The sequence below is a fragment of the Prionailurus bengalensis genome, chromosome C1 (assembly GCF_016509475.1).
Source record: "Prionailurus bengalensis isolate Pbe53 chromosome C1, Fcat_Pben_1.1_paternal_pri, whole genome shotgun sequence".
Taxonomy (NCBI): domain Eukaryota; kingdom Metazoa; phylum Chordata; class Mammalia; order Carnivora; family Felidae; genus Prionailurus; species Prionailurus bengalensis.
In genome coordinates, this window is record NC_057345.1 from 158,642,045 (window position 1) to 158,658,005 (window position 15,961).

Sequence of the window (15,961 nt, forward strand, 5' to 3'; positions counted from 1 at the left end):
TTCACCAATGAAACCATGTAGTCTTAGGCTTTTCTGTGATGGGAGATTTTTGATTCCTAGTCCAGCTTTCATTCTTATTCTTGATCTAAGATTTCCTATTTCCTGGATTCAAGATTCGTGATTCAATTTCAGTAACTTGTGCATTTTTTGGAATTACCTGGGCTTTTCCCCTAAGTTTTAGAAATTGATTTGTTAGTGATGGTTTATAGTAATCTGTTATCACACTATGTATTGCCAATTTTGTTCATTTTTTTTTAAGAAATCTGGTCATTACTTTCAATGTTATGTTATTGTTTATTCTGGTCTCTATTTCCAATTTTTATTTGCTTCCTCTACTAAATATTGGCTTACCTTCTTTTTTTAGTTTCTTGGGGTGCAATATTATTTAAACCACTTTTCTTAACACAACCATTTATGGCATAAATTTCACTCTAAAATCTGCTTTTGCTGCATCCCATAGGTTTTAGAATATTGTGTTTTCTTTTTCTTTTGTTTTCACATATTTTGATTTGCCGTTTGATTCCTTATTTGGCCCACTGCTTGTATATTAGTATGTTGTTTAATATTTACATATTAAATATTTGATATTAAAAAAATAAAATGTTGAAAAAAAAGTCTTTGTTAGTAGCACACACTCCAATCTCTAGGGCAGTTTATTAGCTTTTTATCTCTGCAGAAAAATCCCAATCAATGGTTCCTAAAAGCTGGCCTGCACACTGGGATGGCCTGTGATAACATTCCTACCAACCCATAGCATTCTTCTCAGATAAATTCTACTGCTATATGATGGTAAGCAGAGCTCTGAGCCAAGTCCTAGGCATAAGAGGCAACTGAGGGGAAGTGCTCTGAAACTCTCTTCCTAATATATATATATATATATATATATATATCCCCCCACACACATTTATCATAGTATACTATCTTTCATCTTAAAAAGAACACATTTGACTTTATAAATTTTATTTAAGATTTTAGTTAAAATAATTTAAAGAAATAAACCACACAGAAATGTTACAAAAATACAAAAGAATTACAGGCAAACAGTGGATAATGAGAATTCTTTTAAAAGAGATACACAATAGGGAAGAAAAATAAAGTGTTTATATACTATTCATATATTAATTATAAACCATAGCAGTAAAAGCTTTCCGGACATTGGCAAGAAAAGCCGAGAAATTGTTGGTCTTCCTTACTTTCTCTTGAAATTCTGCTAGGCACTCAAGATGAGGAGCACTATCTGACACTAGAAGAAAAAAAAAAAAGGGAAGATAATGTGAATGAGATTTTTTATGGGAGAGAAGTGTTTCTAACTTAGATGCTTTCATCTGATTCAAATTATTTCAATTCCATTTTACTGAAATGCTTCCAGCATAGAACAACAGATACACTTGATTTTCATATCCTAACTATCTTTTGGACCTTTTCTTTGTTTAATCTGTAAATATTAAAATCTTAAGCACTATAATTGTACTTTAAATTTAAACAGATGGTAGTCAAGGGATTGAAGAACTCGGTGATAAAAAGAACAGAATGCCATTTCCAGTCATCTTTCTTACATTTTAACTAAACTGTTTTAACAGGTGTGTGTGTGTGTGTGTGTGTGTGTGTGCGCGCGCGCGTGCGCGTGTGTGCGTTGGGTTTTTTGTTTTGTTGTTTTTTTCACTGTTAAGTCAGTTTTCTCTGTAAACTTTTGGCTTGAATTCTAGTTCCTGGCCACTGGATCAAAAAAAGAACAGCTTTCAATGACAACTTTTAGTAATTTACAATTATGGGGAAAAAATCTAAGGTTTTACAAGTGTTCACTAGAAAATGTGGTTGCTATTCTAAAAGTGGTATTTACAGGACCTACTAATCAAATGTGACACAAAGTCACAAATAACGGTACACCTCTCAACATGCAGTTGTACAAATTGTAAACAAATCTCCAGTGAGGGTGGTCAAAGGAAAGGAATGATTCAGCTTTCTCTCCCAACAATTTGGTCCTTTGCCCAAGGGGAAGAAAGTCAACCATATCAGATTTCCAGTTCTTTGGTAGAGATTGTTTAGGACACAAGGACCAGGACCACAGCAGAGAAAGAACAAAAGGCACTTGGTTCAAAATCACACCGTAGATTCTATTTTAACACACTATCAAATACCATGACCCTATGTAGCAAGAGAGGATATGCAAGGTATGTGGGTTTTGGGGTTTGCTTTTGAAACTTTAGCACTCATTAGAAGATATTTACAGAGTGGGGCGCCTGGGTGGCGCAGTCAGTTAAGCGTCCGACTTCAGCCAGGTCACGATCTTGCGGTCCGTGAGTTCGAGCCCCGCGTCGGGCTCTGGGCTGATGGCTCAGAGCCTGGAGCCTGTTTCCGATTCTGTGTCTCCCTCTCTCTCTGCCCTTCCCCCGTTCATGCTCTGTCTCTCTCTGTCCCAAAAATAAATAAACGTTGAAAAAAAAAAAATTTAAAAAAAAAAAAAAAAAAAGAAGATATTTACAGAGAGAAAAAATTTGCACATGAATTAGGTTCCTAAATACAAATTCCATGAGAATGAGGATCAAGTCACCGGGGCACATTAAGGAGACAACTCAGCAGTCCTTCTGAGTGTATGTGTGCTATAAATGCTTTCAGATGAGAACACAGGTCTAATGAGCTGAGAACCATTTTTCTGAATTCCAATAAATTAAAAATTACTTTAAAAGGGGCCCAAGAATTAAAGAGAGATAAATATATTTCCATTCTCTTCTAGTTCCAACTATTACCAATCACATATATTCCCCATAAATCGATGCCTTTCTGGCCTGCTGGAGAATCAGTAGGTGAGCTAAATTACCAATGTGCGCGATTTTTCAGGAGAGGATAATATTTCTTAAATTGATTTTTGGTAAAATAAATGATCACATTCTGATGACTTAGCATTTGCTTTTAAAATCACCTACTTGAATACATTATAATATTCACATTTATATAGTCATATCCTTTATAGTTTTATGTTCTCTAAAAGGATAATTCATACTTGCATATGAAATGCAGTGATTGGTGGTCTTTTAGACTTTTCTACCAAGGTGGCACTGTGCCATCCTGAATAGAAGTTACATATTAAGGCTCCTAGATGATAACTATAAATCAAAACTACATTCACAGCCTTTAGAAGACCCTATCCCATGAAGCAAGCTGGCAAAGAAAGGGACACCTTGTGGGAACATTACTTTCTTTCATATTACTTTATTTTTATAGTTTATTTATTTATTTTGAAAGAGACAGAGTGCTAGCAAGGGAGGGGCAGAGAGAGAGAGAGAGACAGAGACAGAGACAGAGGCAGAGAGAATTCCAAGCAGGCTCCTCAGGGTCAGCACAGAGCCCAACATGGGGCTCACACTCATAAAACTGTGAAATCATGACCTGAGCTGAAACCAAGAGTCAGACACTTAACCGACTGAGCCACCCAGGCACCGCTCCTTCATATTACTCTATATGCTAAGTCAGATAACATTTTGGATGCCAGTCTTAAATACCAGTTAAGAGAGAGGAATACATACCCTCATATTCCCTTGCTTCATTTAGGTGGAGGGAAAACATAAAAGGGTTCTCAGGATGCTTAGGGTCAATATTAGTAAATATAAACTGCAACTTATCACCTGAAAAAAAATTAAATTATTTGGTGTGAGAATATTTTATTGTGCCAAGCCTTTCAATGGAGATGAGCTTTCTCACCTCTGTCCTTAATCAGTATCTAGACTGCTAAATGTATGTATATATACACTTAACCAAGCCTCCAAATGTACAAGTTACAAATTAGTTTTAAATGAATTACAATTTAAACATGATACAAAAACACAAGTAACAAAAGAAAAGAACTGATAAATTAGACTTCATCAAAATTAAAAACTTTTGTCCTTTAAAGGATATTACCAAGGCAGTGGAAAGATAACCCACAGAATGGGAGAAAATATTTGCAAATCCTATCTCGGATATGGACTTAATATAGAGAATACATTTAAAAGAACTACAACTGAACAACTAAAAGAAAAGCAATCCAATTAAAAACTGGACTAAGGACTTGAGTAAGTATTTCTCTGAAGAATAGATACAAATGTCCAATAATAAGCACATGGAAAGATGCTCAATACCACTAATCACTGGGGAAATGCAACCCAAAACTACAATGAGATATTATTTTATACCCACCAGGACAGCTATAACAAAACAAAAAACAAAACAAAACAAAACAAGAAAAAAGAAAAGAACAGTGTGAATGAAGACATGGCAAAATCAGGACATTGCTAGTAGGAATGTAAAATGGCGTTGCAGCTGCGGAAAACAGCTTGGCAGTTCCTCAAAAAGTTACAATAAAGAATTGCAATGACCCAGTAACTCCACTCCTCAGTACATATCAAAAAAAAAGAATAGAGAATAGGGACTCAAATAACGATGCCAATGCTTATAGCAGCATTACCCACAGCAGCCAAAAGGTGGTAATAACTGTGTTCACTGACAGATGACTAAAGGAACAAAAAAATATGGTATAGTCACAACAGAATATCATTTGGTAATAAAAAGGAATGAACTTCTGATACATGCTACAACATGAATGAACCTCGAAAACATCATGCTAAATACAATAATCCAGATGCAAAAGAACAGGACAAATACTGTATGATTCCACCTACATGAAATACTTAGAATAGGTAAATTTAGAGAGAAAGTAGAAGTTATCAGGGGCTGGGGAAGGAGGAATAAGTTATTGTTTAATGGGTACAGAATTTTTGTTTGTGGTATTAAAGAATTCTGGAAATAGTGGTGATGGTTGCATAGCACTGTTAACATAATGCTACAGAATTGTACAATAAAAAATAGTTAAAATGGCAAATTCTATGTCATGTAGTTTTATCACAATAAAAAATATTGAACAGATTTGACTTTTTCTACATAGTTATCTGCAATTAATGCCTATTTCTCCAAAAGACCTCCAAATGTTCCCAAAGGAGTAAATGCCCAGAAGAAATTAAAAATGGCAGCCACAGAGGTGCCTGGGGTGGTTAAGTATCCGACTTCAGCTCAGATCGTGGTGAGTTTGAGCCCCTGAGCTGTCAGCATAGAGCCTGGAGCCTGCTTCCGATTCTGTGTCTCCTTCTCTCTCTGCCCCTCCCCCTACTCATGTGCTCTCACACTCTCTCAAAAACATTAAACATTTTTTTAATAAAAAAAAATGGCAGCCACAAAGTAGAAACTCACATGCATTTTAGTTTTGCTCTACAAAATAAAAAATCTGTAAATTTCATTTAAAAAATGCTTTTAATTATAAAAAAGTAAAGTTTAGAAACTTTGAAAAACATTTGTCTTGCATTTTTATTCAAAATGAAATAATTACATCAGTAGACCAGATTTTGAAAGTGTTAATAGCTGTTGGCGAAGATGTGGAGAAAGGGGAACCCTCGTGCTCTGTTGGAGGGAATGCAAACTGGTGCAGCCACTCTGGATAACAGTTACTTAAAAAGTTAAAAATAGAACTACTGTATGATCCAGCAACTGCACTACTAGATATTTATTGAAAGGACAAAAATATTGATTTGAATGGAAACATGCACCCCAACGTTTTTAGCAGCATTATCAACAATAGCCAAATTATGGAAAGAGCCCAAATGTCCATCGACTTTTGAATGGCGCGCGCGCGCGCACGCGCGCGCACACACACACACACACACACACACACACACACACAGGAATACTACTCCGCCATCAAAAAGAATGAAATCTTGCCATTTGCAGTGATGTGGGTGGAGCTAGCGTGTATTATGCTAAGAGAAAGACAAATACCATATGATTTCACTCATATCTGAAATTTAAGAAACAAAATAGATGAACATATGGGAAGAGGGGTGGAAGGAAACAGACCATAAGAGACTCTTTACTATAGAGAACAAACTGAAGGTTGCTAGAGGGGAGGTGGTTGGGGATGGGCTAGATGGGTGATGGGTATTAAGGAGGGCATTTGATGTGATGAGCACTGGGTATTGTATGTAAGTGATGAATCATTGGGTTCTACTCCTGAAAGCAATATTGCACACTGTATGTTAACTAACTACAATTTAAATAAAAAGTTGAAAAGAAAAAAAAAAAGTGTTAATGGTAATGGAAGAGATGTATGCCAAGGAAAAAAGACATCATAAGATAACAAAGAGTTTAATTTGGGTTTCTCTTTTAAAATCCTTTTAAAATTGGGGCGCCTGGGTGGCGCAGTCGGTTAAGCGTCCGACTTCAGCCAGGTCACGATCTCGCAGTCCGGGAGTTCGAGCCCCGCGTCAGGCTCTGGGCTGATGGCTCAGAGCCTGGAGCCTGTTTCCGATTCTGTGTCTCCCTCTCTCTCTGCCCCTCCCCCGTTCATGCTCTGTCTCTCTCTGTCCCAAAAATAAATAAACGTTGAAAAAAAAAATTAATAAAAAAAAAATAAATAAATAAAATCCTTTTAAAATTCTTTTTAAAATCCTTTTTAAAAAAGGATTATTTCCTGACTTTGAGGGCTATGAAAAGTTCTAATTCTTTTGTAAATGTTTCTTTACTTATTTTGAGAGAGAGAGGAATACAGAGTGAGCAAGGGAGGGGTACAGAGAGAGAGAGAGAGAGAGAGAATATCCCAAGCAGGCTCTGCAATGTCAGCACGGAGCCCAGCTTGGGGCTTGAACCCATGAATTGTGAAATCATCACCTGAGCTGAAACCAAGAGTTGAATGCTTAACCCATTGAGCGATCCAGGTGCCATGAGAAAATTATCATTTTTTATTTTTTTTAATTTACATCCAAGTTAGTTAGCATATAGTGCAACAATGATTTCAGGAGTAGATTCCTTAATGTCCCTTACCCAGTTAGCCCATCCCCCCTCCCACAACCCCTTCAGTACGCCTCTGCTCATTCTCCATATTTAAAAGTCTCTTGCGTTTTGTCCCCCTCCGTTTTGACATTATTTTTTGCTTCCCTTCCCTTATGTTCATCTATTCTGTGTCTTAAAGTCCTCATATGAGTGAAGTCATATGATATTTGTCGAGAAAGTTCTAATTTTAAATCTGAATATAATTTTAAAGCTTTCTGACCCCAAAACACCTCGGGATGACAGTGAGTCCAATGGATCAAAAATTCAGAGTTGGACCCTGTATTTCCCTCTAATCAAAAGGTTAATATTTTGGGGGGTACCTGGGTGGCTCAGTTGGTTAAGTGTCCGACTTCGGCTCAGATCGTGATCTTACAGTTCATGAGTTCGAGCCCTGCATCAAGCTCTCTGCTGTCAGTGCAAAGCCTATTTCAGATCCTCTGTCTCCCTCTCTCTGCCCATCCCCCACTCATGCTTTTTCTCTCTCTCTCTCAAAAATCAATAAACATTTAAAAAAGGTTTAATTTAATATTTTTAATAAAATTTAATATTGTATTTTAATAAAATTTAACTTTTTTATTAATAGCTTATTTCCACAGATGGGGGGCACAAAAAAGACTAATAGATATATGAATGAAGAGACCAAACAATCTAAGAAATACAGTAAATATTCAGAAGAAAAGTTTACCTGTTCATTAATAAAGAAATGCACTTAAAAACAATGCTCCAATTATATCTACTTTGCTGCCAAACAACAACAACAAACAAACAAACAAAATACAATTCTGGCAAGAATACAATGAAGTGGGTACACTTTACATCGTAGAGAGGTGTGCACAAAAGAATTAACGCAGCAGGCCTGACGATGCTATCCTTAGAATCTTAGAAAGGTCTGCTTGCAAGCTGGCCCTTGGCTGATGTGTTGGGAGTCCCCCAAACCACCCTAGGTTTGAAGATTCGCTAAGAGAACTCATATGATTCACCAGAGGGTCATACACAGGGCTATAATTTATCACAGTGAAAGACTATGGCAAAATCAGCAAGAGGGAAAAACACATAGGGCGAAGTGCAGGGAAAACCAGCACAAGCTTCCTGGGTCTCTGATGAACTTCCCTGGTAGACAACCTTTCCCGTGTATTGTCACATTCAATGCTAAAGGAATTAATAAGCATGTCTTGTGTGACTCTGCTGGGTTAGGACTCTTAAAAAACTATGCCTGAAAAAAGTGTTTCTTTTAGACTTTGCTCCAGTGCCTTTTTGGGGCTGTTTTGCAGTTTATTGCAGTTTCTGCCATACATCTGAGATGGCAATATGACTGATTCTATGCTGCATCCTGTAAGTCTTTCTAGCGAATCCCCAAACCTGACGGTGATCCTGGGGACTGCTAACACCGTGAGTAGTGCTATAAACTGCCACATACACCACACATCACGGTCATTAAAATATTTACATGCTTTACCCCAGTAATGCCTCCCTAGGAATTCCACGGAAATTATACAAAAGAAATGGAGAAGTCTGTATTCACTATAGTACTTCTAAAACTGAAACGTTGGCAGAATCTGAATGTTAAGTTAGAAACAATACCTGTATTAGGTGGATAAAAGATTGCATAAATTAAGAGACATTAATGGAATGAATTAGTATGTCGCTATTTTAAAATTACCATGGGAAGGCTATAGCAACTGGAAAAATGCTGATCATAGAATACCAGGAAGAACAAGGAACAAAAATTACTTTCATGTTGGCAATCATGCCAAACATACATTTATTACAATACTGGATGATAAATAACCGAGCCATCAGTAATTATGTTACGGTGATAAAAAATTTTTAAATTCTTTCCTGTTTCCTAAAAAGTTAATAATGTGGTCATTATTTTATTTGAAAATATTTTTAAAATTCTTCTGTACTTAAGAAAACACACACCTAATCTTGTTTTACTTACGTTAATATACTCACCATAAATTTTTCTAATTTCTAGTCCAAGTCGATCTTTATACAAGTCTGCAGATGTCTGTAGCCTTTTCAACTTCTCTTCATTAGCTTTGTTAGCAGCAGAAATAGCTATGATTAAAAAAAAACAAAGAAATACACATATTTGAATATGAAGGATTTTTAGACAGACACTTTGCAGCATAAAGAGTGTGCTTAATAGTTCCTGGAAGAGAATGTGTGATCATTAACTTTGTTGCATAAATTATACTATGGCTTCTCCAATGAAACTGCCCCCCACTCTGTTTAATTAAGCTCCCACATCAATTGCATTATGACTCTGGTTACATTAAAAAATCAAAAGGACCCTTAAGTAAAACAAAAGAAAATAAAACCCACTTATTTAACTTCAGATAGCTTCCTTGCAGAAATGAGTGGCTGGCTATGCCCCTGAGATGTTACCCATTTTTACTATGAACTGGAGAGAAGGCAAGAGATAGATAATTGTGAACCATCACCACTTTGAAATTTAATGTTTTAAATATATGTACAACTAGAAACTTACTTTCCTTCTTCCTAGCATATTCTTCCTTAAGATCCTGAATATTTGCAGTCAGTACTTCTAGTTTCTCATTTTTGTCTTTTATTTCAGCAATCAATCTTAACAAGTTGTCTTTTTTTTCTTGAATGAGCTTATTCCGCCTACAGATCTCTGTAAGAAGTACAAAGTATTAGCTAGAATATATATACTTTGCTCTCCAATATCTATCTCTGGTAAGAAAAGACTAAAATACTGACTTTCATTAGGATTAATAAAGAGTGTTTTATTTACTTATTTTATTTATTTACTTTTGAGAGAGAGAGAGAGCGCGCGCGCAAGTGAGCATGAGTGAGGGAGAGGGAGACAGAATCTGAAGCAGGTTCCAGGCTCTGAGCTGTCAGCACAGAGCTCCATGCAGGGCTTGACCTTAGGAACTGTGAGATCATGACCTGAGCAGAAGTCGGATGCTTAACTGACTGAGCCACCCAGGTGCCCCAAAAACGTTTTGACTGATAAGTGCTTTCTAATGGTTCAAAAATTATAAAGAAAAGGGAAAAAAAATCCTATTCTTTCCTATTTGTCTTTGAAAATAAAAATGAGACAAAACTCTTTTTAAAATGAGAATACCAAATTATTATTTAAAAAAAAATTTTTTTTATTCATTTTTGAGAGTGAGAGAAACAGAGCATGAGCAGGGAGGGGCAGAGAGAGAGAGGGAGACATAGAATGCAAAGCAGGCTCCAGGCTCCGAGCTGTCAGCACAGAGCCTGACGCGGGTTTCAGACTCACAAACGGTGATATCATGACCTGAGCTGAAGTCGGACGCTTAACCGACTGAGCCACCCAGACGCCCTGAGAATACCAACTTAAACCACAAAAAGAAAATCAGGTCATGACGTTTGCAGCAATACCCTTCAAATAAGTACATAAATAAAGCCCACCATCAAAGACAACCAAATCTGAAAATGTTTTTACACAGTACTTAAAAGAAACAATTCATTATAATGCAGTATAAATGATTCTGGAAAATACCAAAAAGACAAAAAGGAGTGAAGGAAGAGATGGGGCGCCTGGGTGGCTCAGTCGGTTAAGCATCCGACTTCGTCTCAGGTCATGGTCTCACCATCCGTGAGTTCGAGCCCCACATGGCTCTCTGTGCTAACAGCTCAGAGCCTGGAGCCTGCTTCGGATTCTGTGTCTCCCTCTCTCTCTCTCTCTGCCCCTCCCCTGTTTGTGCTCTGTCTCTGTTTCAAAAATAAATAAACATTAAAAAAATTTTTTTTTTAAAGTGAAGGAAGAGAGGGAAAGAGAGAGGTAGGAAGGGTGAAACTTCATTTACATTAATAACAAAACATCCAGGAATAATCTAAATTAAGAAATGTAGGCCCTGTATGAAAAAATAATGCAAAACCTGTCTGAAACAAATAACCTATATATATGGAGACATTTTATGCTTCTAAATATTATAAAGATGTCAGTATTTCCCAAATTCATTTCTACATATGATGCAATCCCAATGGACTCTGGAGGGAAGGGAAGAGGAGGATCTAACAAAATTATAAAATTTATCTGATGAGTACACAGGAGAGAACAGTTAAGGAAATATGGTAAGAGAAATAACAAGGAAAGGTACTTGTCCCACCAGATTTAACATGTGTGAATGTGACACTTTTAACACAATAATGGAGTACTAGCTGAAGAAACGACATACAGCTCAGTTAAACAAACAAAAAAGGCATTCCCAAACAAACACTGGTATCTTTGGGAAATATGAAAAATGAAATATCATAAATCAAGTGGTGGACGGTTTCCCAAACCATGCTGAAATCCAAAATAAATTCCATATATATTAAATATTTAAATATAAAATGAAATCTTGCAAACCTAAAAGGCAGTATCTGAATATAAAATTAGCCTTTCCTGTGGGGAAAGACGTTTTTACTAAAAGGCAAAAAGAAATCAAAGAGAAAGTCATATACCAACTACATAACAGGTAATAAGTGGCCAAAAACCCTCATATTTGATTCAAATAAACATAAAACTCTACTATATGCTAGGAATTTTGTTCAACACCTTATATTTCCATAAATTTACTTAAATTTCATAATACATTATGCAGTTCTAATTTAAAAAAGGAAAAGGCTCAGCAGTTGAGTAACTTGCCCAAAAGTTTTATTTGCTAGGATGCAAAAAATAGTTAAGACCTGATTCAAACTCAGGACTTGACTTCAAAGGTCATGCTTTTGACCATTAAACATCCTCCCTGAACAGTTCTTAATCTAAAGAAGACACAAATATAAATTCCTAAGACAAAAACAAAGAGATAAATGGAGGAAATGTAGAATGCAGACGGCTAATAAACATGAAAGACAATTTAACCTGAGTAGTAATCACAGAAATGCAAATAAAGCAAGTAACGTACCAATTTTCATTTATTACAACAATGTTTACAAAAATGACAGCTGGTGTCGAGAAGAATGGAAAATACTAGAGTCCTTGTGGAATATTTTTGACATTGCAAAACAAGTTTTAAGGATATTCATGTCCTTTAATCCAGTTATTTCATTTTTACAAGTTAACCTAAGAAAATAAGATGTATGTGATATACATAAGATTGTTTTCAGTATTATTTATAATGATGAAAAGCTGAAAACATCCTAAATGGCTAATAAGTAAATCATTAAATAAATATTGCATATTAATAAGTTAGAATATCCTCTCAGAGTTAGTTGAGCATGCAACTCTTGATTTCGACTCAGGTCATGACCCCAGGATCATGGGATTGAGCCTGGGATCAAACCCCACCTCGGGCTCTACGCCAACTGTGAAGGTTGCTTAAGATTCTCTCTTCCTCTGCCCCTCTCCCACTAGCTGTCTCTCAATAAACAAACAAACAAACAAACAAACAAGTGTACAGATGTTTTCCTGAGTTAGTGTTTTTGGTTCCCTCTGATAAACACCCAGAAATAGAATTACTGGATCATATGGTAGTTTTAATTTTCTGAGGAACCCTGCATATTATTTTCCAGAGTAGCCACTATGGAAAAATGCACTTAAAAATAATTAAGGAGACATGTATGGCAAAAGAGATACATATTAAAAGTCCAAAAGTATCAGTTCCAATCTGACTCTTCAGTTGTTACCCAAGGACCTTGGTCAAATTATAACTTTGGAGACTCTTATAAAAGGAGGATAATAATGCCCACCCTATTTCTTTAACTCACAGGGTTAGAGTACACAATAATACAGAAACTTTTAAATTATTAAGTGATACATAAATACCATATATGTCAGTGTTTTTATTAGAACATGTAAAGAACTGTATGGATTTGTGCCAGTATAAATGTAAGGGCCCTTGATATGGCATAACTCATGTATACACTGTCAGTTGTCTTTTATTCTCTAGGGCAGGTATTTCAAACTTTCACTACTACTCAGCACATAAATCCTCCCTTGAGTTTTCCCTTCCATGTGGAAAGATTGTTTTATGGTACACTAGAAAGAGCAGACATTTGGCTGCAATCCTAGACCTAGTATCTATCAAATGTATGACCTTAACCAAGTTCTGTAACCTCAGTGAGCTTCAATTTTTTCATCTGAAAAAAGGGATAATTTTGGTCTTGTAAAGATTTCAGGACTTTTGTTCTTTTTTTTTTTTTTTTTTTTTTGAGAGAGTGAGTGCCAGAGGGCAAGAAGCAGAGGAGATGGAGAGAAAGAATCTTAAGCAGGCTCCACGCCCACCCCGGAGTCTGACGAAGGGGCTTGATCCCACTACCCTGGGATGATGCCCTGAACTGAAATTGAGAGTCAGACACTTAACCAACTGAGCCTCCCAGGTGTCCTTAGGATTTTAGGATTTAAGAGCCTGGTCCATAGTAAACGCTTCTCACTTTGAACAGATGATCTTCCTCCTTATAATAATATAGAAGCAACAGATGCTCTAGGCAGGCCAGAATTTTTGAACAATTTGTTCTCTGCAGTATCTTCCTTGATACTGCTCAACAAATATGTGGTGAGTGAATGAGTTCCCTCCACCTTCCATACTCCCCAAATGTATCCAGATCAGTGTCCTCTCCTGAGAGTAACAGTGGCTCCTTCTCCAAAACATGGTTAATCCAGATTCCTTCCCCTAAGGGAAAGAACTGAAGAACTCCTGCTTTTTAAACCCCAGTCTATGATTTCCAATGGGAAAACAAACCTGTTTTTCAAAAAATTGTCATTTACACATCAGCATAGATGATCACAAGCACAGTGATGAATTAAAAAAGGGACAGCATATACAGCAAATGATGCCATTTATATAACATTCAAAAATACAATACTAAATATTAATAGGTTAGTTCTGGAAGGTAGGATTAGAGAAAAGTATTATATAAGATGTTCTATTTCTTAAGCTGGGTTGCAGATACATAAATGTTTATTATTTTTATACATGTATCTGCATATATATATGCACACACACAGAACACACTGTTTTTTTTCTTTTCTTTCTTTCTTTCTTTTTTTTTTTTTTTAAAGTAGGCTTCATGCCCAGTGCAGACCCCAACACGGGACCCGAACTGACAACCCTGAGATCAAGACCCAAGCGAAGATTAAGAGTCAAGTGACCGACCCAGGTGCCCCACAGGATATTGTTTTACTTGTATGAGGGACTGCATAAAGATGTTTAATCTAAAAAACCCTCTGTGATCTATAGTTTGTCACCTACGATTTTGATATTCCAGAAACATCTCAACCATTCGTTCCTCTTCCTTTAATTTCACAGACAGCTTTTCTGAAAGAGAAATTGGAATTGAAGTTTCGATTCAGCTGAAATAACATAAAAAAAAAAAAAAAAAAAAAAAAAAACAAAGCAGCATGTTACAAGTTAACTTTAGTTACCTGTAAGTGCTTTGATGGAGTCTTTGTAGGTATCTCTTAGTCCCATCATTTGACAGGACGTGTCACTGAGAGTGCTTTTGAATTTATTCCAAAATTCATTTATGCTTTTATCAAATAGTGCCAGTTCGTCCTCTATCATCTTGTAAGAGAATGCTACAAAACAAAACATTGATTGTATTTTTTATAAGTTGTTGAAATAAAATCAAGCTCATATTCCAATCAAGCATATTTTGGCAGTTTGACTTTTGCTAGGAAATAATTAGCAGCTTGCTTTTTTTAAAAAGGATATCTTACTTTTTAAATATTTACTTGTTCTTGAGAGAGAAAGAGAGTACAGGCAGGGGAGGGGCAGAAAGAGGAAGACACAGAATCCCAAGCAGGCTCCAGGCTCCAAGCTGTCAGTGCAGAGCCCATGCGGGGCTCAACCTCAGTAACTGTGAGCCTAAGTAGGATGCTTAACCTGACTGAGCCATCTGGGTGACCCAAGCAGCTTACTTTTAACTCTAGCTATTCCAGGGCGGATCAAGCCATCTGGACTTAATTACAGTTAAGATGCAAGATTCCAGGAAGGACATCCTTACCTCCTAGGGACTTGTTAGTTTAACTGCACAAGATACTCATACTTCCTCACAAGTAAAATTGGTAACTTTTAAGGCGTTTCCAATTCAGATCTTTTGAATTCCAGCCTGGATTGCCAGCCAGGTCCCCAATGGACGGATGACCGGCCCCCTCTCATAGGATAAGACCCTATGAGACATATCTAGCCCGCCTCTCCCTCCCACCCAGATCAGGAAAAGAAGAAGTAGCACTAAAAAGGCTACTTGGAGTGGGAATTTAGTAGGCTTAGTCCAGGAAAAGTACAAGTCACCCTGAACTCTCTGGGCCTTAGTGTCTTCTGTAAAACAATGTCCGGTAAGACTCCAGGCCCCGCCAGTTTTCTGTAACGCTAAAACCATCCCAATAACTCAAAACCTTCCCAAGAAGGCCACACACATCTCGTTCGGTGGAACCCGGAACCCTTCGGCCTCAGCGAAGCCCAGCAGTGCAAACAACAAAGCCGTGCATTTCACAGACTTCGCTCCCGAAAACAAATCCAGCCCAGAAATACACTTTCCCCTATCGCGACAGGCAGGTCGAGGAACCCTAGTCAGCCCCCAACTCTCTCACCTTTTCCAGGAGACCTGAGCCCCGCCGCCAACCCACACAAGACCAGAAACAATTCAAGCCAACAGCAGGTCTCCAGACCCAGCTCCCGCAGCCCCGCCAACTTTCCTATTTCAAATTTTAGGGCGCCTTCCTCCTCCCGCCCCCGGTCGCTCATTCGCCTTCAGATTGGCTGATAATTAGGCTCTCCATTAAGGGATTGGTTAATCTAGCCCTCCGGGATTCTCGCGGAAAAATATAGGGGAAAGTGCATTCTGGGATTTGTAGTTTTTTTTTCTGAGAGACAGACTCTCAGCTCTGCTTTGTGAAGTGTTAATAGCTCCGGGAGGACTCGCCCCAGCACAAGTCATTCATCTGTTTCAAATAAAGATTTCTGCAACAAATATAAATATTGAACTTTAATCGCATTCTGTTGCCAAGTATTTACTGCCTTCTTTAATGCTCTCTGTAGCTTAAAGTTAATTGAAAATACTAAAGCTAATAAAACACCATTTTTAAATATGTCTCATCATTTAATTACTTTTCATTGGGAAGTGGTTGGAACATTACTGTGTATTGGCTTCTAATATGAACATTTCCAAAATTTCTTGATTC

At 37.1% G+C, this 15,961-nt stretch overlaps 1 protein-coding gene across 1 annotated transcript; it reads right to left on the minus strand.

Annotated features, from left to right (window-relative positions):
* Positions 1-635: 635 nt before the first annotated feature.
* SPC25 (SPC25 component of NDC80 kinetochore complex) lies at positions 636-15,502 on the minus strand. Its single transcript, XM_043576966.1, has 7 exons — positions 15,371-15,502; positions 14,204-14,356; positions 14,031-14,096; positions 9,347-9,493; positions 8,809-8,913; positions 3,525-3,623; positions 636-1,243 (listed from the first exon to the last, which is right to left on the minus strand). Exons 2-7 carry the CDS (start codon positions 14,340-14,342, stop codon positions 1,119-1,121), a joined length of 681 nt encoding a protein of 226 aa, XP_043432901.1. The 5' UTR covers positions 14,343-14,356; positions 15,371-15,502; the 3' UTR covers positions 636-1,118.
* Between the last annotated feature and the right edge of the window lie 459 nt (positions 15,503-15,961).